Source organism: Falco punctatus, assembly GCF_963210335.1.
Source record: "Falco punctatus genome assembly, chromosome: 1".
In the NCBI taxonomy this organism is placed as follows: domain Eukaryota; kingdom Metazoa; phylum Chordata; class Aves; order Falconiformes; family Falconidae; genus Falco; species Falco punctatus.
Genome location: NC_137580.1, coordinates 88,618,627 through 88,643,007, shown reverse-complemented (window position 1 = coordinate 88,643,007; position 24,381 = coordinate 88,618,627). Strand labels below are relative to the sequence as shown.

Below are 24,381 nucleotides of genomic sequence, written 5' to 3'. Positions count from 1 at the left end.
AATGTAGTCCCGCCTCCGACACACCGCCCGCGGGGGCGGCCCCGGGCACCGGTCTCGGGGGGCCGCGTTCGCCCCGTCCCTGCCACAGGCCCGGCGCGCAGCCGGCCCACCTGCGCCCAGGCACGCCGCAGCGCCACCGGCAGCCGTCGCGCCTCGGCCTGGCGGGCGCCCGAGTGCCGCTGGGGGCTGTCGCCCCCGCCGCCGGCCCCAGTTCCGGCCGCCGCCGCCCCTCGTTCGCCGTGGTTTCCGGGTCGCACATGAAGGCGGAAGCCGGTGGCAGAGGCCGCCGCTCTCGGTAGGTGGCTGGGCGGCGGCGGAGAGAGGAGAGAGGGAGTGCAGGGCCCTGGTGAGGCCGGCCGGTGCTCCCGGGGAAGCTGCACCTGCGGGAGCCTGTCCCGGGGCGGACCCCCGGGAGGAGGCCCGAACGGCTGAGGTGGTGTCCCGCCTCCCTCTGCTCGCCGGCGGGGGCGACGGCCGGCGGGGACCACCCCACTGCCAGCTGCGCGGCCGCCCCCGCTCGGCCAGGCCGAGGTAGCCCCTTGCCGGGGCCCTGCCACCCCCATGAAGCCCCCGAGGACGCGCCGGCCCAGCTGAAGCCCTGGCCCTGCGCCCTGCAGAAGACCCGAGGGCGCCCCGGCCGGGCCAAGGCCAGACCCCATGTCGCGGCGCAGCGCTGCCCGGGCTGTCTCCCGTAGGCTGCTTGCGGGGGAGGGCATTGGGTCTCAGAACCCGCAAAGGCATTTTCATCAGGGAAAGAGAAAGTAAAACCGTAAGCGTGCTTGAACCGGCTTTCATCCCTTCATCACAGGGTTAGTCTAGAGCCAGGCTGCCTCTTTCAATGATGTGCGACTCCAGGTAAGCCTTGCCTGGCAGAGAAAACTGCTCGTTTTGTGTGCCTGATGGGGAAATGTGTAAGTAGTGGCGCTGGGGCGGGGGGGACGGATGACAGACAGACCTTACAGGTCCCTGCAGAAACAAAATTAATGTAGTGAATAATATGAGTTAATCCATGTTTGATACAAAAATCAGAGCTGGAGAATGCTGGAAGAGGCCTTTGCTCTCTTCCAGGTCACTTAATTGTTGTATTTGGCACAATTACTTTTTTTTTCTTCCTTTTATTTTACACTATTAAAAATTCACAGTGTGGTTTAAGCAGTTAAACAAACCAGGTTCAAGTCTTGCCAACTAGCTGAGTCTCTCAAGATTTATAGAACATACACCACTGGCTAATTTATAAACTGTCAGTTTTGGTGTAGTTATTAATTAGAGAGCTTGATCCTGTAGAAGCTTCATTAAAACAAGTGGTGTCCTTTAGGATTGATAATTAAAATTGTTCTGTCAACAGAACATATTCCTCACAGATTTACCAGAACTATCTGGATATAGTACTAAACAGTACCTCCTCGTTCTGGAAAAAGATGGAGCCTTCATGGCAGGCCACTTGTTTTTAGGGTAAGCAGGTACACTCTGCCTGAATATAGTTGGCTAACACACCTTCCTTCAAAGACAAGCAGCTGCTCCACTCAAACCAGAAAATGACTACCAAAAGACTCAGGTGAAAAGCAAATCTTATTTCAAGATTAGGAAGAAGAAAAAAAATAGTAGCAAGAGATAATCAAACCCTTAGAAAGATGATGAAGCCATAAGAGAAAGCATTTTAGTACTGTATTGAATTTTTTTCTTTATTACAATTTCTTGGTAGCATTTAGGCCACAGGCCACCTCGCAAATGTGCGCCACAGAAAAGTTTACAATTCTATGATTTTGGGTAAGCTGCAGATTTCTTATGGATAAGGCAAAATATTCAAGTTAGAAAGCTCATACTCTTTAGGTTATGCTCCTGTTTGGGGGGGGGGGGATTTTTTTTTTAAGTATCTAAATATTTAAATATAGATACATTTATTGGGAGTTTTGCCATATACATATTAAATGAGGTGTTTTATTCTCAATATGTCCTAGAAATAACTTGTAATACGCTTGGAAAAAAAAAACCAACAGGTGTTTGCTGAAAGGAATGAATGCCAAAATTTGTGAGACAGCATAGTTTGCAAAAGCTATTTCCCAAACCATGCCTTTTTGTTTCCTCCCACACTTCAAGTATACTACTAAAGCTAAAAGCTGAAAACGGCTCAAAAATTCAGCCCAGAGCGATATGCTTGCCTATTTCCATTAGTGAATTAAATAAAGATGGCATATATAGACCTAGCAAAAGCATGTCATCATTTGATGAGTGTTCAAAACTAATGTTGAGATATTACTTACTACTAGATGTCTTAATTTCTTTCTTTTTGTGGGGAACCTTGGTCAAAAGGAGTTGTTTGGGTTGTTCCCTGTATTTGTAGAAGGTTCCTAAAGTGAAGGGGTATTTCAGGAAGATAATTTTTTTTTTTTTTTTTTTGCACAGTTGTGAATGCATAGAGGGATAATTCTGAAAGAAGCACTGCTGAGCAAAGCCTCTGTTTTTCCCTTCACCCCTCTTCCCTTTTTCTTCAAAAAAACATGAAATCTGCTTAAGTCGTGTCTACACATAATGATGTACTCAATTGTCTTCTATATAGCAAACACTCTTACAAGTGTCCATTACAAATTATCATATAGTTCGTGAATTATTCCAGTGTTTGCACTCCAGTTAGAATGAACAATAGTTTTTGCTTTTCAGTTTATATTGTTTGTGGAATCACGTCTTTTTTCTGAACTGTTTTGGCAGGCACCCATCTGCCTCCCTGTTCTGCACACTCCCCGACTAGCTGATCTATTTGTTTCTGTGCCCTCTGCCCTGTTAAAATTCTGGTGCGTAGCCAGGTTCTGCCTATTTGTATTTGCAACCCCTGAAAGTCAGTGAAACTAGCGTTTTGTTCTAGTCTTGTATCTTGTCTTCTTGTCAGGCTTTCAGCTGAAGCCTGGCTTAGATCCTAATTTTTATTACTCCCTAGGGAGAAATGAAGGTGTGGGAAGCCTTAGGGCACAGATTTTAAACTTCCTCCAATGCATTAAGACTTTTAGAGGCCTAATCCATTTGAATCTCAATCAGCACACCATACTGGTTACTCTGTATCAGAAAAAAGCTATGAATAAGATGGCCGGCAAGAAAGGACAGAGCTGCAACTGAGGGGCATCCAATAAGTTTTAAGAATGGACCAAGAACCACATAAATTTCAATAGCAAAAGTGAAGTCATGCACCTGGGTCAGAGTAACTTCATATATTGGAACAGGCTGGAGACAAGCCTGGCTAGGAGTCAGCTTTGCAAGAAGACAGCCTGAGGGACCTGATGAGCAGCAAGTTGAATATGATTCCTCCAATAGGGGCCAGCTTTATACTGGGCTGTGTTAGCAAAAGCATAGCCAGCAGGTCATAGGAAGTTATTATTTCCCACTCTATTCAGCACTTATAAGCCCACAAAATCTTCATACTATGCCCAGCTTTGAGCTCCGTACTGAAAGAAATACCTGGGAGTTCAGCGGAAGATCACCACACAGAGCAGGAGCAGGTACAAGAAGATACAAGCCCATGCAAGGCAAGAAGACTCTGTTAGTTCAATACAGAGAAGAAGAGGCTAAGGGGAGGGCCAGTTACTGGGTTTTAAGCTATCTAGTGGGTACAGGAAAATGTAGAGCCAAACTTCTTTGTGGTGCACAGTCCCAAGGATGAGAGGCAAGTGTCACAAATTGCAGGAAAAGAAATTCAGACAGGATAAAGAAAAATTGATGGTTAAGCGTTCAGTTTCCCAGTTATTGACAAGGATGGAGTTGACCAGACAAGGCTTTCAGCATCCTGACCCGATTTTGAAGTTTTCTCTGTTTTGAGCAGGCAATTGGATTAGAGACTTCCCAAGTTTCTCTTCAGCCTAAATTATTCCACAATTCTAAGAAAGCATGGGACCCCCCACCAAGCTTGAACCACCTGTCCATATGGCAGCAAGCTAAACAGATTTGGATACCCGACACCAGCAAGCTCTAGTTTATTTTGGGCACAGCTGATGCGCCAGAAAATATCACTATCTACATAAAACACTTCTTTGTAGAGATGTAACTGACAGCCATGGGCTCTTGAATACACAAATGTCTGAGTTTCCATAGAAACTAAATTAAGATAATTCTTCCTGTATCCAGTCATTTCTCTACAGTGGAGAATCGAGGCTGTCAGCACAACTGTACAAAAAAACCTAAACTCACACAAACCACGACCATCCCCACACCACACAGCAGTAAGCATCCCTGTATGACATGGCTGCTAGTCATACAAGGTGTGAATACTTGTCAAGGTGTATATCATACCATGTAGTACCAGTAATAGACTTCAGCACTGTAAATTAACTACACTATGTTTAAAGCACAGAATACATGCACAGCAGATCTCACCAGAAAATGAAGGCTGAGTATGTCTATAATGGCAGCAGGATGCGTCCAGGATATACACCCTGACCCAGCTACTGGCAAGTGCTCCCACATACATTCTTAGAGAAGCAGGACTCTGTTTTCAATCTCGGGAAGCGTATGCTGTAAGCCATATGAATTCCCACTCCCCAGAATGTTCTTTACTGAAGCAGCATACAAACACTGTAGTATAATAATTGTTTTGCACTTAAAAATTCAGATAGGACATACACTGCACTCATCTACCACATCTGTTTTGCCAGGCCTTTAACTTTTCCTTTCCCTGTTCAAGTTGAGCTACTTCATTCTTATATCCTGTGTTATTAAAATAATAAGGATTTTCAGCAAGCACAAGAACAAGCCAGCATACCAGTCTCTCATGATTTTGCCATTTGAATGATCAAGCTACAATCCATTTGCCCAATTCCTCCTGTCCCAGTGCCAAACTCCTCAGTCAAACCACATACCTTTACTGTGAAAGCAAGTATTCTGCCATTGATCAGAGAGGGGATTTTGTTTAAAAAAAACACAAATTGTTATGTACAGATAGGCAACTATTTCAGTTGAATAATCAGAAGCCTAATACTTCTACTTTTTTCATACAAGTAATCTGCAGAAGCATGTTGTGGTAATGGAATTTGGATACAAGGCAATCACACAGAGCTCCCAGCAAGCCACTGAGACACTGTAGATTCCACTGCCTCTGTAGCTTATTACAAGAGACCACTAGTGATACAGTAAACTTTGAATATAGGACAGGAAATAGAAAGAAATACCAGATTTCCTTCGTGCTCCCTCCATGTGTACTATTGTAAGGCATGGCTCCTTTCCCCTGGTACCTAAATGGAATCCAGGCACAGAATACAGAAAAATTCAGTCTATTGAAAAAGAGCAGTCATGTCTTTCTAGATGCCCCTAAGGGTTTTGCCATTTATGGGGGATTTTGTTGTTTTGGTTTTTTAACTCCCCGATTTGAAACGACCCAACAGTGCATGTCTTCCTACATTAGCATTGCCTATAGAAGAGCACATACAATTACTGACCTCACACACCTCCTTCCTCTTTATGTACTGGGCACTCAATTGTAATACCCTAAAATTAATTCCATTAACCCACGTCCTTTAAAAGACAAATGCAAGCAAACCAACATATGTGCAGTCTCAAATACTTTGTGCAGCCAGCTAAGAAAATCTCTAGTTTGATTTTCTCTGCAGTTTCAAAGTGATCGGAACAAGGACTTGCCTTTCCTTGTTCCTGGAGACAGCATCCCACAGCATGAGAGGCAATACTTTTCAATCACAGAATGGTCAGTGTTGGAAGGGACCTCTGGAGACCATCCAGTCCAGCCCCCTGCTAAAGCACATTCTCCTAGAGCAGGCTGAATGGAGTCATATCCAGGCAGGTTTTGAATGTCCCCAAAGACAACTACTCCATAACCTCTCTGGGCAGCCTGTGCCAGGGCTCTGTCACCCTTAAGGTAAAGAAGTTCTTCATGTTCAGACAGAACTGCTTGTGTTACAGTTTGCGCCCGTTGCCCCTTGTCCTGTCCCTGGGCACCACTGAAAAGAGCCTGGTCCCACTCTCTGGACACTCACCCTTAAGGTATTTGTACACATTGATAGGATCCACTCTCAGCCTTGTCTTCTCCAGGCCGAACAGACCCAGCTCTCTCAGCCTTTCCTCATCAGGGAGATGCTCTGGTCCCCTCATCCCCTTCGTAGCCCTCTGCTGGCCCCTCTCCAGTAGCTCCCTGCCTCCCTTGAACTGGGGAGCCCAGCACTGGGTGCAGCATGGCAGATGCAGCCTCACCAGGGCAGAGCAGAGGGGCAGGATCCCCTCCCTCAGCCTGCTGGCCATACTCCCCCTAAGGCACCCCAGGATCCCATTGGCTGCCTTGGCCACCAGGGCACACTGCTGGCTCATGGGCAACTATCTTTGCCACTGTTGAAGAAGCACAGTGAACAGAAAGAGTTGCTCATTTCTTCCACCTTTGGGCCTGCCCTGCAATACTCGGACACTGAATCCCACTGTTAGCAGCTGACCAGCACCAAGAAAATTGCACAAGAGGAGAAAGGGGAGGGAAAAAAGGAAAAAAAAAAAAGCATTACTCAGATTTCTAGGAACTTGGCTCAGTGATCACAGAGCTAGTTTCTCAATAACAGAAGAGAATAGAGAGGTCTCAAGAACAGCCTAGAAGCAAGAAGCTGACAGTAGAGAGTCTCAGAATAGAGGGGAACCTTGCTGCATTGTTCAAGGGACTGTGCATTTATAAGAGCTAGCAAGGGCTTGCCTACAGCGCACTCATTTACAGGGACAGATATGCCAGCCTGTGGAAACGGCTTCTCAGGCCCTAAAAGCCAGCAAAGTTCCTAACTGGTCAGGAAGGAAAAAACAGTAAGTAGGTTTTCTGCAGCATGCAGTAGGCTGAACAAACCTGTTCTGCTTCTCCATTCAGAACTGCACTGCTTGTACTACAGTCAGCTTTTTTTTTTTCTTTAATAAAGGGCAATAAAGATTAAGCAAAATAAAAGCTTGAGAAGATAGGGTTAAATTATTTTCAGCTCAAAATACACAAAGGTAAATTTCCTAGTAATTTGTAAGACTGATAAGACACTTACAAGGCATAACAATTCCTAAAGTCATTGTCCCCAGCTGGTAAACCACATAAAACAGCCACTTCCACTGTTTGGACTACCAGATTTTTAGATAGTAACAAAGACACAAAGTACACAGGTCACAGTTAGACCACACAGTCTGAGAAGCAAGATGCTGTACTAACACCAATATCTCTCCCCAACAAATTTGTAGTCATCATTTAGAACACTTAAAGAAATACACAGAACTGTCAGCCCACCAAGCACACTACCTTTAATCCAGAAAACTCAAATGCCAAAACCAACTCCTCTTTCAAAAAAGCCCACAGCACAACCCCCTTAACACTGCTTCAGCAACCGCTCTTTGTAACTTCCTACCCACCCAACCCCAGCTGCTACTTGTACAGCTATTACAAAGCTGAACATACTCAATAATCACCTAAATGAATCTTGCTGGCCATCCTCCCACAAGCCATTTAATGGTCCTCTACCCTTCTTTTGTCTTAAAGGTCTTTTCTAGCAGCTTTTAAGACTGTCTAGGTAGGAGTTAAGAGGCTTTCTTTGGTTTTTGACTCAAAGAGGAGGACTTAACCACCTGTCACGCAGACATCATAGACTAATACCACAAATGTTCACCTTTAATTTTATAAGTTGGGAACAGTTCATTAAAATAATTTCAGTAATAATTTTTCTAGAGTAGTCTGTTCCCACTGGTTAAAACTATGACAATAGACATGCATACCTATTTATAAGCCTTGAAACCCTGTTTAGGAGAGTATGGAAGTACACATAACAGCATATAGGTCTCAGTAGCATTCTACCCTTTTTCCACAGCAGCATTGGTATTCAACCAACACACCCAAAACTGGCTAGCAGCAAGTAACTATGGATGGCAAAATACTCACAGGTAGCTATGGAGTGGTAAATTTCCATGTCATAGTGGCTCTGTGCTCCAATGCACAAGGCAGCTCTTGTGTTGATGTATGTGAATGAGTGACCACCCTGAGGGACAGTCCAGCTCACCAGTAACAGCCAAGATACAAGCCAGGGGCAGACATTGTGAACAAGAGTTTCAGCTGAAATTCAGAAAATAAAGTGTAGCAAAATACCTGTAGGCTCAGCTGTTGACTAGCAAAAAATCAGCTGTGGAGGATGGCTCAGCTGCACTGCCAGCATCTATGTTTGACCACACTGGGCTTACCACATGTCTGCTAGAAAGGCTGGTTTTGTTCAGCTATTGCTGATAGTTGTGGGATAATTCAAGTCCATATCTAGTAGTACTAGCAGTGAGATGAAGTCCATGTAGATCCCCAAGACAGCCCCATTTGTCACTGAAGGCTATACAGATACTAACGTGCGTACAGGCTTCAGAATCCCCAAATTATTTATAACTCTCTTTCTTTTCCTTTCTTACAATTATTTACTCTCTTTCATGATACCATTTGATGATCTTCCTGGTTCCAGTTACCATATGGGGCTTTACTTGCTGAAAGCTTCACCCCCTTTCTTTTCCTTTTTAAGATTATTTGGATACAGAATTTATTCTGAATAGTACCTGTCTACAGTTATATTAATTACATGTAAATGTAAATAAAGGCTTGACATGATTATACAGGTTTCCCACTCTACCCTGCACATCTTTCTCTCTGGAAACCACTTCTACAATACATTTCTTGTTACATGGGTTCAATGGCCTGTGTAGTTTTATCATATCTCACTTATTCTCCCTAACCTCTCTTCCATGAATGGTACATGATATGACACTCTGTAAGATTTTATCAAAGGTCATGCTGTTTCCCCTACCCAACAAAAGCCTTTGAATTCAGAAAATTTACTTCTGCTTTTCAATGCAACAATTTTACTCTCATAGAGACTTCTTTTGACACAGCTCTCTAAGTAGCTGAAAAGATGCAGCTTTTTTTGGAGCATTAACCACATTAACGCTGGAGTGTTAACCGCATTAAACCACATTAACTTTGTTAAGAGTTAATGTGGTTTATCTGAATCTGTTCCTCATTTGGACCATATCTCACCCTACTTTGTTTTTCCTGCATTTATTCCCTTCAAGTGAAATGGGAAATTTCTGATCTACATCTAGTATCACTCCCCACCTTCACTTGCCTTTCTTACTGTATTATCTCCTGTCTCACTTGCCTCAATCCAACACTTCTAGTATTCCTCAGGAGCAAATCAAATGATATAGTAATGTTTTGTCTGCTTCAAAAGCAGTCATCTTATTTCTAGGAAAAGCATCTTCCTGTCATGAAAAATAATCCATTACTTCAGCTGATGGATAGTTTCCCACGATATAATCGACCTGAATGTGCTCCCTAGAAGGCTGTCTCATCAGAGCTGCTCTTCTGAGCTGGTTGTCTTGGGTTTGCTGGCAAAGAGCAGACAACTATTAATATGTTTTATCAGGGGTTTTTTTCCATCCTATCTACCTTGCAATGCCACCTAGCTTCCTTTTGTTTTGGACAGTGTAGGGTAAGTTCCCTCAGGCAGAACAATAAACATTTTCATGTTTCTTGGTGTCATCCAGATAGCTCCTTCCTCTCTGACCATACACAGAATACCTTGCAATACTTTGAGGGATTTCCAATGCTGCGTTTACTGTCTATGGCTGGCACAATTAAACAATGGTTCCATTTCTTCATTGTTTGTTTGGATTTGCTGGGTTTGTTCTGCTTTTGCTTCCCTGACTGCTGATAACCCCTTGTGACTATCCCTTGTGCCACTAAGCTATTTCCCAGGCTGCTGGAGGAGAGGCTATTATAACTGTGTCTTAAGCAACCATATCAGCAAAGTTACTTCCTTTTGCTAATGAGGCGGGGGAGGGGGAGGGTAATGCGCTGTGACAACTAGGTAGTCTGTGAGCTGTAACTGCTACAGCTTCTGACGTTCTTCAAAGACAATGGAAAGGGTAAATTACAGGATGGTAAAAGAGGACTCATGAGATTTTGAGAGCTTAACTGTAGACATGAAACAGAATAACTTCCAACTAGCTTTTTACAGGTGTTTCCCCATGTGCCATAGGGGACTTTCCTACAGTGGCAGCCCTAGAAAAGGTATAGGACAGCCCTCTACAGCACCTGCACTTGAGGAAATACCCTCTCTCTGCAGGGAATCACGGTGAAGTGGAAAGCAGTTGTGCATGCTAACTTGAAGCTGTCACAATAAAGAACTCACTCTGAAGCCTACAGTTTCATATAGTATTTTATAGAATGACAGTTGGAAATATGGTCAGCTAAGAAAAATAAGAAAGCAAAGAGGGAGAGAGGAGGGCTTTTGGATTCTGTGGTAAAATATCAAGAGAAAGACAGAAGGTGCAGTTTATATTGCAGCAAAGTTATGTGAAGTTATCAGACAGTTTGGAATTTTGCAAAAATTATGTCTGTTCTATTTTATAAATGATGCAGAAGTGCAAAAGAAACAAGATGTTCTGGTAATGGGTTGAGAAGTGAAACTCTTGCTAAGAAAAAAAATAGCCTCACGAGCTACAAACTCTGATCTTGGACTGAAAACCTGGGAGTCAGAATACTTGTTTGAAAATCCATGTTCTGCCACTTTGGTGTGCTGTTGTACACCTGTCTGTTTCCAGTATCATCATTCAGAATAATTTCTTCAGGGTAGAACTGTCTCTCCATTGACTGAAGAGTTGGTTTGATTTAATTTCTGTGACAGGCGGGGGTCAGAGGACCTTTTGTAAAGCAAAAGGCACAAACCTTTGCTGATTCTGTTGTCTCACAGATTTCATTCTGCTACAGCTGGTGGCAGACCATTGCTGCTTGGGATGGCGGAGGATCAGGAGCTGACTCAGCCACACAAAGCTCAACTCGAGCCCTCCCTTCAGCAGCGCACCAGCAATACATACCGCAGTGCAGAGCACTCTCAGGCCTTGCTCAGTGGCTTGGTATCTCTCCGAGACAGCAGCATCCTCTTCGATGTAGTTCTGGTAGTTGAAGAGAAACCTATTGAGGCTCATCGCATACTTCTAGCTGCATCCTGTGACTATTTCAGGTACACTTCAGTACAGCAGTAACAAGCATGTGTCTGAATGTTACTCAAACCTGCAACGTCCAAATCTTCTGTTTTGGCACACTGGTTCTGGATGTAAAATTAGACCCATAAGATGGAGCTGAATGTGTTTCAAAATGCATAGTATGGCTTTATTCATCTCTCTGTAATTTCTCTACAGAAATAAAGCTCTTGTTCCTGCACACTGAGCTTACCTCCACTGAATTCACTGCCTGTGGTACTTGGAGGTATATAGAGAGGAGAGACAATATGAACAGGTGTCTTCCGCATAAATGCACTCTAGGTGGCTTTTAACGGATCCTTAGCATTGTAAGACTTTGCCCATTGTGATCATTTCATAATACATAAAAAGTCACTGGAAGTGTGTCACTCCTCTTGTTACATGCCTGTAGTGTGACTCACTGTTCATTAAACCAGACACTCCCCTGGTCAATTTGATTAGCAGTTTCTTGAACTGACTTTATTTTTATAGAGCAAATGAACAAATCCCAAGCTTACAAAAACTCTTACAGTCCCAAGTTCATCTGTTTTGTCTCTTCCCACACACCCAAAGTATCTGTATCTGCCCATAACCATATATACTGGGTCTGTATTTAAGTCCTTCAACTGTGAATCATACCTTTCAGATGGCCCCCACTGTTTTCCTGCAGAATGAAGAGTATTGCTTTCTTAGGTCCTAAAGGCCTCTACTGTTTGTATCATTGGCTTAGAGAAGAGGTAATTCCACAAAAGTGTCTGGCTAGCTTATTATCTTTCTGAATATTTTTTATGTTCCCAGGACAACATAAGCAAACTAAAACCAGCTTCAATGCAAATCTGTCATAGCATGTGCCATTGTCTTTTTTACAGAGGAATGTTTGCAGGAGGACTGAGAGAGATGAAACAAGAAGAAGTTCATATTCATGGCATCTCCTACAATGCAATGTGTAAAATCTTGAACTTCATTTACACTTCGGAGCTGGAACTCAGTGTGAACAGTGTACAGGAAACCTTAGCTGCAGCCTGGCAGCTTCAGGTGAGGTACTGGGAGGTGTGACAAAAAAGAAGCAAGAAACAAAAGCAACAATGAAAGAAACAGAAACCATGGATATCTGGTTAGATGGAAGATTAAGGGGTGAATAAGAGCATGGGTCTGATGAGAAAAAATTCTTTGGGATGCTCTATCCACTGGAACTAACTATGGAAGGGTAGGAACAATGAATAAGTACTTGCACATCTCATTTGTGCCAATGGTTTTATTACTTATAAACATTTACCATTGCATCTAGAGGACTGTTTTATATAGCACGCACTTGCACTGATCTGCTTATGAAAGCTTCCTTAAAATAGAATACTACTGGCCTAAGGTAAAGAATAGGGCTTGCTGCTCAGAAATTGCTGTGCTGCTCAAAATCTTCTCCAGACTGTCTACAGGCACATAACCTCCCTTACCCCATCACTACAGGAAAGCCTACCACTATGACTTCTGCACTAAGTGCAGAGTTCGTGTCCCTTTAAGACAAGTTTTTTTCTCTAATTTCCCCTGCAGCTAACTGCTGCACAAGGCTTTGGTACTAAACCTTAAAGTTTCTGAGTGCTTGCATTGGTTGGTTCCTACACACTTGGCTCCACTTTGTTAGCAGAGGGGCTCTTGGAGAGCAGTTAGTTCTTTGTTTGCCAGTAGTCCCTACTGCCAGATACAACTTCAAATTGTATTCAGAAGACAACACTAAATAATTAATTTTCCTTTCAAATGGCTTCCTGTGCTCGAGTGATGCAGATATATTTGTTACAGATACAGTCTTTGATACAGCATGTCTATAGTGCTCTGAAAGAACAATTACGGAGTGACTGTAAACCTGCCTTTAACTGTGTCTTCCATGCCTTGTGTTTTCACAACTGCCTCCCAGGCAGCCTGCAGCTTGGTGCCATGCTAACAAACCAGGCAGCCTGGCTGTCCAGTGTCCTATGTGTCTTGGAAGACACATTGCTGCAGCAGCTGAAGCCAAACTCATAGGCTTCCAGTATAGTGTGGCTAGAAGATCTATATTATATTCATCTACATACCCATGTTGGGTTCTTTTTCTCTGGAGAAAGATGAATTGGGTGCAAGTGAACATGGTGATCAGACAGTGAGGAAAGTAACCATCTTGTGGACAACTTTCTTACAGTCATCCCAGGCTTCTGTCACCTGTCTCTTGAGTGTGAGGCAAGTGGTGCCTGAAATGAAAAATATCTCTCTTTTGCAGATTCCAGAAGTTATTAAGTTCTGTTGTGATTTTCTCATGTCCTGGGTAGATGAAGAGAACATCCTCGACATATACAGACTAGCTGACCATTATGACTTGAGACATTTGAGCGATCAGCTGGACTCCTACATTTTTAAGAACTTTCCAGCTTTCTCAAGGACACAGGTGTATCGACAGCTACCCTTGCAGAAGGTCTACTCCCTTCTCAGCAGCAACCGTTTGGAGGTTGACTATGAGTCTCAAGTTTATGATGGGGCGCTTTTGTATTATTTTTCTCCAACGCAAGTGGAGACAGATCAGGTCTTCCTAGTGGAGCACCTTAAGCTACTTGAGACAGTTCGTTTTCCTCTGATGGAACCCCAGATCCTGCAAAGGCTTCATGACAAATTAAGTCCATCTCCTTTAAAAGATACAGTCGCAGATGCATTAATGTACCACAAGAATGAATGTCTTCAGCCAATGCTTCAGAGCTCCCAGACACAGCTGAGATCAGAGTTCCAGTGTGTAGTGGGATTTGGAGGGATGCATTCTATTCCATCCATTGTCCTCAGTGACCATGCCAAGTATCTGAACCCTTTGTTGGGAGAGTGGAGGCACTTTACAGCTGCACTAGCCCCCAGAATGTCCAACCAAGGGATTGCTGTTCTCAATAATTTTGTATATTTAATTGGTGGAGACAACAATGTAAGTGGTTTTCGAGCAGAGTCAAGGTGTTGGAGGTAAGATAAGGACAATCTATTACTTTTATTACCACCCTGTTGCCCATCTCTGAGTCAGTAAGCCAGTAGTGCAGCCTGTACGCCTGCTAGCCAAAAGACTAGGAATTAAGCAGGGACCCAACTGAAAGAAAACACAAAGAAATGAGCCTCATAGTAACAGGAAGCTTCAGCAGTGCTCATGGGACAAAGCCAAGCCTGATGGGGTAGAAGCAGCAGCTCATTCAAGAGTATTACATGTGCTACTTTCTGCCTAGTTGGAGGGGGGAAGCAATTAAAGGTGTGGGAAGCAGTAATGAACCTAGAACCCTAGACTGTCTAGATGCTTTTGAACTAGGATTTCCTAGGAGTCTTCTGTGTGTAGTTTTGGTCCCAATACAAAGGGATTTAGCTACCAAAAAGGTTTTTAAAATAAAATGCTACACTACTTGATTTTCAAGAATTTGTGTGCCAAATAGCAGCATTCCATGGCCCTCTTGTATTCTTCTGTGCCACAGAAAAGAACAGGAAGAAGGATCAGGTTTAGACCTTGCCCATTACATTGCAAAACCAGATATAAACCCTTTTGTCTTTATATTGTGGTCATTTTTACTAGTTTTAGCTGAGTTGCCTTTATTTTATGGCATGCGTAGTTTCACTTCACAACCAATTTTCTCTGTAACTAAACTTTCCAGACCAGATAGATATTTTGACCTAAAAGTAAATTGTGAGGTTCACTTTGAGCAGGAGACAGTTGGGGAAAAGAATCAAAGAACCCTCCGCATATCTATGCCCTTCTTGGACTATTGAAGATCTAGATTCAGTCTTTGTGATATTTTTAGACTGTTTTACCTTGTAGAATGGCTTTGTGCAAGCAAGATATTTTGAAATATAACCTGACAGCAGTATGTAAGGTAATGGAAAGCCTAGGCTTTTATAGCATGGTTATGTCAGCTAAAATACATCTTCTAAAAATAGAATAAAACAACTTTGCTAATAATAAAATGCTGACAAGGCCAAATTTCACTCCACTTACAGCTGAGCTCAATTTCAGCCAAAGACAGTACAGTAACCCACATCTGTGGTGCTGTCTGGTATTCCAGCAATGATTCTGTGACTGTATGAATAACTTACTTTGATCCCATTCTTTTACAAGGTATGACCCGCGACACAACAAATGGTTCCAGATCCAGTCCCTACAGCAAGAGCATGCTGACCTCAGTGTTTGTGTTGTGGACAACTATATATATGCCGTCGCAGGCCGAAACTACCATGAAGACCTGAGGGAAGTGGAGAGGTATGATCCTAAAAGCAACACCTGGGAATATGTGACACCTCTGAAGAAGGAGGTAAGGAGTGTATTAGCCAGACATGCTACTACAGTTCCCCAATTCCTGATTTAATCTTTTTTAGATGCTTTTCTCATGTGTAGCTTTAAATTTGCTGATAGTCAGATGGGAAATAGTAGCCTCTGTATATGAGATGAATGAATATCAAGATAGGAGAATAATAATAATATATGTCAATTACATATTGAGGTCAAATGCTTATTTTTCGTGTTTTCTTGTTGTTTCCCCTTGCACCTTTGTTGTGTTAAACCTTAAAACCACTTAAAATTGAATACATAATGTCTGGGAACAGGAAGTTCCCATTCCTCCTAGGCAGGTAAATGATGAGCCACAGTAGTACAATCTTATCACTCACAGTCCTGACAACACACTTTACTCCTGATCAGAAGAGATAATGCCCTAGTAAGAAGGTACATCAGTTTCTACAGACTACTTAGTTCCTGGTCACAGAACTGAGATTGGGTAACAAGTTCTGGTGACAATAGCTTATGTGATGCAGAATCACGTCTCAGACAGTTAATGTAAGACCATTACTCATTTGAAATATGTGAGTGAATGGCTGTATTTTGTCATCAGTACCATTTATCCTTCTAGAACAGCAATTGCCAAACTAGCAGTTGTGACCCCAGGAACCAGGAAATGGTGTGATGACATGGGAATTGGGGTTATGAGTGGAAAAGTTTGTTCTAAGTTCTAATACTGCTAAAAAAACCAAGAATTTCCATTTTCAGGTTGAAAGTGTTGCAAAAGAGGAAGATAAATACAAACAACTTGTATGAATACAAGTATGAAACTGTATCAATACAACAAACTTGTATGCTTGATGAATCTTGGTTAGGGAAGAAAACGAAAATCCTGAGTAATAAACTATGCTGGTTTCTGCTACATCTTTTAAAAGCTTTGGGTCAAATGACCAGCACAAAATAGTATTTGTGATTTTATAATGCCTCTCAATTGAGAATCACAGGACACCTTAAAAATATAAATATTACTGCCATTTTAAAAAAGGGATGCAAAGGCAGAAGAGGATAAACAGCTTACACAAGGTCACAAATAATTAGTGTGTCAATGCTGAGAAAATAAAAAACCTTAAGATCCAATTGAGTGCTACTGAGTAGGATATCTTGCATTCCTGACAACACTGCTTGTATAAGAAAAATCTCCAACAGAAAGGCTTCCAAGTAGACTAGGGAGAAAAGCATCAGTATGAATGATCTTCTAATCATGGAACAATAAAGAATGAGAACCCACTGCAGTCCTGGAAGTTTTAGAAATTCTAGTGTATTTCGTTCAGAAATTCACACTTAGAGCATAATCACCTAGAAGGGAATTATCTGTAAGAAAATCCTTCCAGATGTTGATAACTGCATAGCTCATGAAGAGTGTCACTCCCTTAAAAGTCTATTGCATACTTCGAAACTGATTTAGGTAGAAATAGATAAATCTAGACCTCAACCTCTTGCTTTCCCGTGTGGTGATACAGGTATATGCACATGCTGGAGCAGCACTGGATGGGAAGATGTATATTACTTGTGGGAGGAGAGGAGAAGACTATTTGAAGGAGCTACAGTGTTATGACCCAAAGACTGACCGCTGGGATGTTTTAGCAGATGGTCCAGTGAGACGTGCTTGGCATGGGATGGCTGCACTTCTAGGAAAGCTCTATGTAATTGGAGGAAGCAACAATGATTCTGGCTACAGAAGGGATGTTCACCAGGTGAGAGCATGTCATACCTGTGTCTTTCTTGGAAGAGTCTGTTTCTTATGGGTGCTTGCACTCTGATGTAATGCCTTTCTCCTACTAAGTATGCAAATAAAACTGCCCAGCAACAGCTAGTGCACCAGCTCCCCCCACTCAGTTGCAGAACTTGCAGTGATTTATTTACTGCTGTCTGTTTTGAACACATTCTTTAACCCACGAAGCATTAAAGGTTTAGTGCTTGGAATTCTAGTCAATTTTAAAGTATCTTTGATGTATAACATTTGTTGGCATACACATACCCAACAAGTAGCACATCAACTACATTTACTTTACATTGTCTTCTCGTGCATTTTTTTCTAAATCCAGAACTTTTGAATTACCAATGTGTAATTGCAGGAGAGTTGTTACGGATACGTTGGATGGCAATTGTATAATGCAATTAAATGTACAGTACCTGATGATGTACCTGATGATAAGTGATGTTTGGAGAGAATTCTCTTGAGTCTTATTCCAGCTTCTAGAACCACTAGAGACATGAAAAGAAGACACAAAGTAACTGCTCTTATAAAGCCAATGAAGATAGCAGGATTAAAACTAGCTGAAAAGTGTATCTGAATGATAAAAACATGCTTAAAAATAAAAGCAGTTAGCCAAGTAGGTACCCAAATGAAATCTAAAACTTCCCAACATATGGTGCAGAGACAGCTTAGCAGATGTCATGTTTGTATGTTGCAGCACATATTTTCCTAATGCAAACAGATGCATTGTGTCTGAGCTTATATTAGCATGTGTCCCCATCTCTTTCACTTTTGTTTGCATTTTTTTGAATCACATACAGCTGTTACTCCAGCAGCAGGGTCAGAAGTTGTGATTCAAAGCTATATGGCAGCTATGCACAGTTTTCTGCTCAGTACTGTACTTCTATCACATAGTGATATGCTCTCTATTATCAACACTCTGTCAAAAGACTGATGATATTGCATGGCTTCCTAAATAGTTTACCATATGGCCAGGCTCTGTCACTAAGATACAAGTTTGAGTTTGGCTAATCTCTTTCTTTTTTTTACAGGTTGCCTGCTATAGGCCAAGCACTGATCAGTGGACATATGTATGTCCTCTTCCTGCAGGACATGGAGAACCAGGTATTGCAGTCTTAGACAACAGGATCTATGTCTTGGGAGGTCGATCCCATAACAGAGGAATCCGCATGAACTATGTCCACATTTATGACGCAGAGAGAGACTGTTGGGAGGAAGGACCCCAGTTGGAGGATGAGATTTCTGGGATGGCTGCCTGCGTCCTCACTTTGCCCAGGGCTATTTTAATGGAAACAGAGAAATGGTTCTCAGAATGGCATGCAGACCGTGTGAATTACCACCTTGACTTTCCATCAGAAGTTATGAGCGTATCAGACTGGGTGGAATCTGATTCAAGTGAAGATTAGAAAATTTTAATATTTATTTTTTGCCAGTCAATGAGGAAATTAAGTCTTGGAGAAAATACTTAGAGATTTTATATGTCTTTCTTATATACATAAATCAGTATTTAAAGGATTGAAAATAAGTGTTCTGCACAAGATGCCATTCACAGTCAATATGTGCCTCTCTGCAAGTATTCCGCACAAAATGCCACTTACAGTCGGTATCTGCCCATCTGCCAGAAAGCAGCATTTTTGAAGTAACCACAGAACTGCCATTTTCCCCCAGTTGAAGTACAGAGGTACTTTTGCTTTGAAGGAGACTTTTCTCAACCTTCAGCATGGACAGAAAAAAAGGCACAGAAGGCTCAGCTTGACTAGCTTCTTTCCTTCCAGCTTTTAGCTTGAAATAGCTTTTTGAGATTTTTTTTTCCTTTTCTTTTTGGTAATAAAACTTCCTATCCAGCTTAACACAGGAATGTGACACCTAGTATCTCCCTCCTGTGCCAGGTGTCAGTTTGATTTGATTTTCAGCAGGATTGAACATACAGAAATAGGAACAGTAGCAAGAAAAGTCTGAACCTTCATCTCATCTGGGCATGCAGCCATCTTTGTAACTGGGTTGGAGTCTGCAAACTGACACCCACTCCCAAACTTCTATATTGCAAGTTCTGTCAATACAGTGCAAAGATTTCTAGAAAAAACTCTCTGTACAGAGTATGGCAATCTCATCGTTCAACTGTCAAGACACATTTGTTCTTAAGCATAAATTAATAAATCCTTGTCAGAACTTTTTTTTAACTACTGTCTCAGTTTTATTAACCATAATGTGGAGTTTTAAAGTTAGTGAGCTTCATTACATCCTATAGTACTACACTAGTATCAAGTACCAGCTTGGGAGATGGGCATTTTTTTTCCATTCTTTTATTACATGCTTTAGAAGAGGATAAAGAGAGAAGGGATTGGTTTGCCACAGCATAAGGAAAAAAGCAATAAAGAGATAACCAGAGGTATTGAAGATTACACAGGTCCAAGACCCTGCAGTAGCTGAACTAATGCTAGGAACATAATACAGAATTACTACAGCTCAGAAAGATAAGGCATAGTAAATCCTTCCTTCATGGGGCCTTAAAATAATTGGCTTCTGACTACTATCTTGCTTAACATTAGTTTAGAAGATGATTTAAAGTCTGAACCAGTGTGATACCTGAATAGTATGGGATCCTTCCTCTTGGAGGTGGAGGAAGTAATCAGTGCCACCAGAAAATCATTATTAACTAACAAATGCTTTTAAATCTTGTAGCAATAATAGGCTTGCAGGAGAAAGGCAAAACCAAAGGGACAATCAGAATGATACAATATGAGTCAAGTATCATCACATCATGACAAATACTGCACATTGACATGCTACTTTAGGGAAATGGAAGAAGTTCCTGAATATTACCATTACTTGGGGATAATTTATTTCTGTCAACAAAGACTATTTCGAAATGGACCTAGATGACTACATTAGTAGACTGGGCTTCTGGAAAAGATTCAAGAGTATTTGCACACTTCTTTTAATAAGCTCAACAGCTTTTTGTTGGCAAGAGGGGCATTTTTTCTCTGGCACTGTCAGTTTTCACCTCAATCACTGAACCTTTGCCAATTGGCGAATAAAACAAAAGATCTGGTAAATGCAGGAAACCCTGATTATGAGCTTCTTCAGAAAATCTTTTTTTGATAATGGACTTGGAACTGCACAGGGAGTCTGGAAATACAGACTTTATTACACTGCAATATTGGAGACTGATGAGTATTCCTATTTTGCCTACGGAGTTACTTTCTGTGTAGGAATTAAATGTAGCTCTCAGATGTAAGGACAAATCTCTCTGACTTGGACATCACTAGAACCTCCTTCCAGACTGCTAGTGTTGCAGTGACAAAACAATTGTCTGCAAACAACAAATGATTCAAGACTTCTAGTGGTCCAGGTCATATTCTAGACCTTGGTGTTCTAAAAAAACCCAGACATCTAACTCAAGTCTAATGCTTGCCGTGCATTTTCCATTTTAACTAGCACTTCCCAGCAGACCAGTGATACCCTGTGTTATACAGGTGAAAATGTTATTCAGCCTCTTTCACGATAAAAAAAAAAGTAATCATTCTTTGTCTGGCTTCTTTTCCTATGTATACCACTAGAGGGTATTACTTGCTGTTAAAAATAACAAAGCTGATAGGCTAATTCTTGGGTTACATAGGAGAACATGACATTAATGGGTAATTATTAAGCTAAAGAAACATCTTGAGAAAATTCATGGGTTTTTTTCCAGCTTCTACCCTATCACTCCTTCTGTGTTTGAATGCTGATTTTTAGACAGTCGGATGATCTGATTTTCCATTTATCAGTATATGCAATTTTGTGATTGCATTATTTGTTAAATGTTGCAGTTGGCTGCTGTGCAGCACAAATCACTATAAGTCTTAGAATGCAGATACAAGGAAATTAATTTTCCATAAAGCAGATCATCCTTCTTAGAGAGAAGTGCTGCATTATTTTTTCCATTTTATTTAGTTACTGATATAATGCCCCTAAGTTATATGAACTAAACCTTAAGGCAGGTCTTATGTATTTTGATTTGATAAAAACAAAACTGCTGGTGCTTTCACCGCCAAATTTTCTTTTCATCTGAGTGTAATATGACTTTCAAAAGTTACAGTATGCACTATCTTACTTGCATGTATTTTGTTTAGGTAAAAAAACATGGACTTTAGCTTAGTTCAAACCATCCTTGTCATTTAGCAGCAGCTTGTTTTAGTCCAGCACGTACCTTTTCAAACTAATGCATAGGCTAAACAATAATAAAGTTGCTTTGCTTTAAAACTGGCAATTTTATCTAACTCAGCAGATATAAAGCACTTTGTTGTTCTTGTTGACAACAGTTACCTATATAAAGAAATTGCAGCAGAGATTACAGATGGATATGCAGAGCTGCAATTATCATTGATTGGTTTTCCTATCAAGAATAAGGCTTCAGGAACTTTGCCTTTAAGAGCCCACTTAAACTTTGTGCTACCTCAAGAAGAACATGTATTCATAGGGATGTCAGGCTGATTCCATATTTTTTTATTTATAAATTCTCTGATCTCCTAAACAATGTCAATCGTGTATCTTAAAGTAAAAAGCATTCACTTTTTACAGCAAGTCCTCAGAGACAGAATAGTACAGACGTTGTGGACAGATGGACAATGTACTAAGAAAGCTTTAAGTTATTTCTGGTCTGCAAGAGAATAGCCAAACAACTCTTCCAGAACTGAGTGATCAAAATACCACCACTTAAACTGCTGATACATTAGGAAGTCCAGAAGAATAATAACTAAGTTTCTTGATCTATTTTCCTATTTCCTGCCAGCACAGAGGTAAAGCTGTATAGGCATATTTGCTAGATTTGTAATTAGTGGACTTGTATCCTGTCAGGTTTCCACATTTGGAGAAGCGATGTGATTGCTTCGGTTTTTGTTTCATAACTGCTTTCACTACTGTATTTCTTCTCCAGCTGTCTGCCTCCAAATCCAACATATCCTTTCCCATTTCCTCATAGTTTAAATTAGGGCCATTAATTTTGCATTGGAAGCATACCAGTACTTGATTTTAAAGAAATGAGGATTCTCATTCTATACCCTTGACAGAAATTTACTTTTCCTTACTCAGAGACCAGCCACATGTACAATTTATTTGGCATTCAGCCCAACTGATGGAGTCAGAAGATTCTGGTGAAAGGAAGAAGGAGCAGCTGGGCACAGGGAAAGAGGGACAGGACCTTCTCAAGGGAATATTCTGCCAACTGAGTTTTTGTTTCATCAGCAGCTGATGCACTTCAAGAGCTCCCCACCTCCTCAGTTGTGCTACAACTATTTGGCCATGCTCTGAGGGTGGAAGCTGCCAAAAGGTACGACAAAGAGCATAAATGTATCTATAGGTAATAAAAAGGTAAAGTGGTACCACACATCTATCCATTCTTCCTAAACCAAATGCAGTTGTAGGGATGTATTACACTTGAGATGATTGTCTGTAGTCTAGGAAGTTGAAGCCCAGTCTTAACAGGTAACATTAACGATCTTGGATAAGTCACCTTTTTCTCATTTGTAAGTAGAATGTGGGATCTCTTACCTAGATGATCAGGCCTAGTTCAACCACAGTTAGTGAAACTGAGGGGGGAAGTTACTTGAAGGATGCACACAGCCTGCACAAATACAAGTTCAGAACAGCTAATTGTGGCATTCCAAACTGAAAACCTCTCTGTGCCTTAGAATCCTCTCTGGATGGGAAGGTGGGTGTGCTGGTTCTCCAGCATCAGTCCAGCCGCGTGCAGTACTGCACAAAAACTGGTTTATAATTAAATACTATTTATTCCTGGCATGTTTCAACTCTTTTGAGATTTTAGTATTATCCATATGAAATGGAGGCAAAATCACTATGTATTTGACCTATACGACATTTTATTTTTATCATAACAAGTATAATTCAATAAAATGCAGCAACAGGATTTTTTATTTCCTTTTTATATACTTTGTGTTCTTGATTCTGCTGCTAACTTGTGGCTTTTGTAATTATTTTTTAATAGTATTTAGCATGGTATTGCAAGTCAAAGTACTATCTTTTAATCTGTATTTTGGCCACGGCCAAACAGAAAACAATCCAAACCTGTTCAAATGACAGGAAAACATAACCTTCATAACCTATAGTAGCCTATGTACATGTGTTTAAAACTGACTTTCATTGACAGATACAAACACTTAAACTAGTAGGAATGGATGAAGGTATAGCTACTAAGCAAGCTTCCCTAGAGATGGATGAAATATTTTTGCATAGACGTGAATTTTCAAATGGTATTATTCCTCCCTGGGTCTACTATTTCACTAGTATTGCTGTACATGACTAAACAGCTGTTGTTTTCCACCCAGGAGATGGGTGTATTTCAGGGACTGGTAAAGTGATACCTGTACGTGTATTCAGGGCCTACTTTAAGATCCTTTCGTGTTAGTGATGTTATGAGACTTTCCTGGACGATTTTACTTAAAACATAAGAATGGCACTGGATGCATCTGCCATTTTAGATTACTTGAACTCTGCTAACTGTCTACAAAGACACAGCCCATATGTTCCAAACCAAACACCTCAGCTGGCACGAGTGGCCAACATAGGAAGAAACAAAAAAGAGGGGAAAACACTGACCACGTTGTGGCTGAGCTTTCAGAAAAAGCAGAGTGTGAAAAAAAGATGGCAAAGCTGGAATAAGACTGCACAACAGTCTAGTTAGGCACTTCAAGACATTCATCTTTAACCTATTTCTCCATTTAAAATATTGTTTGCTTTCCAGTGCTGCTTCGTTTCACACTGCCAGCCCCAAACCAAACCCCAAAAAACCAAAGGCACAAATTAAAAGTCTCGAGACTGAGCTAAAATCACACTATTTCTAGCACATCTGGGCAATAAGCACAGTCATCTTGTCACGGCCTCACCTACCGCAGCTGGACATGCCGATGGTCACCACCAACCCCCCACCCCCGCGGCGTTGGCTGGAGCAGGCCAAGGCCTGCGCTGCCCGCTGGGGTCACCGCGCACCGGCCGCCCTCTGCAATTCCGGCAGCTCATGCCGCAGCGTGCCAAGCGCTCGCCCAGTCCCTGCCCACCGGCCCTGCTGAGTCCTTTCCGGGGCTTCCTTCCTCTTCAGGCCTGCCACACCATCCTCCCGCCCCGCCAGCCAGGGCTCTGACCCGTTATCTGGGAACAAGGCCCTGAAGAGACAGGAAACCGTCTCCTAGAGCACGTAGGAAGTTCTCCCAAGATCAGAGGAGGTTATCAGAGCGGTCTGTTCCTTAAAAACAAGTAATAACTACGAAAAACAACAAAACCTCAAGGAAGGTGGCCTGTCCCCAGGCGGCCTGCTGTCAGGGCATGTCGGGGAGGCCTGGGGCCACCACAGGCCCCCGAGGGGTGGGAA

The 24,381-nt window shown here is 41.8% G+C and overlaps 2 protein-coding genes across 12 annotated transcripts in view; one reads left to right on the top strand and one right to left on the bottom strand.

Moving 5' to 3' along the window:
- Nucleotides 1-18,042, bottom strand: part of MED15 (mediator complex subunit 15) — a 49,790-nt gene extending 31,748 nt beyond the window's left edge. For 3 of the 4 annotated variants that reach the window (XM_080391789.1, XM_080391790.1, XM_080391791.1), the window contains exon 1: nt 5,151-5,169. The gene's annotated coding sequence lies outside the window, so the exon portion shown is untranslated. Of the gene's footprint in view, nt 1-5,150; nt 5,170-17,434 lie in introns of those variants that run through there. The other variant, XM_080391793.1, reaches the window with a different exon arrangement.
- On the top strand, nt 84-22,930 carry KLHL22 (kelch like family member 22). Of its 8 annotated transcripts, none has more exons than XM_080392113.1 (8): nt 84-295; nt 10,719-10,988; nt 11,856-12,021; nt 13,235-13,953; nt 15,086-15,278; nt 16,762-16,995; nt 18,050-18,122; nt 22,089-22,930. In XM_080392113.1, the coding sequence occupies exons 1-8, from the start codon at nt 258-260 to the stop codon at nt 22,130-22,132; spliced, it is 1,737 nt and encodes a 578-aa protein (XP_080248239.1). In that variant the 5' UTR covers nt 84-257; the 3' UTR covers nt 22,133-22,930. The 8 variants fall into 8 exon arrangements, with proteins under 8 accessions (XP_080248239.1, XP_080248234.1, XP_080248240.1 ...); XM_080392109.1 differs by lacking the exon at nt 22,089-22,930 and adding an exon at nt 809-855 and having other exon boundaries at nt 162-295; nt 18,050-19,196; XM_080392110.1 differs by lacking the exon at nt 22,089-22,930 and adding an exon at nt 809-911 and having other exon boundaries at nt 194-295; nt 10,736-10,988; nt 18,050-19,196.
- The last annotated feature ends 1,451 nt before the right edge of the window (nt 22,931-24,381 follow it).

Excerpts from the sequence above, each read along its gene's own strand:
- KLHL22 (XM_080392108.1), top strand. The coding sequence starts at position 258 with ATGAAGGCGGAAGCCGGTGGCAGAGGCCGCCGCTCTCG. Across the intron at positions 10,989-11,855 it reads GCATCCTGTGACTATTTCAG|AGGAATGTTTGCAGGAGGAC; the intron begins GTACACTTCAGT and ends TCTTTTTTACAG. Across the intron at positions 12,022-13,234 it reads CTGCAGCCTGGCAGCTTCAG|ATTCCAGAAGTTATTAAGTT; the intron begins GTGAGGTACTGG and ends TCTCTTTTGCAG.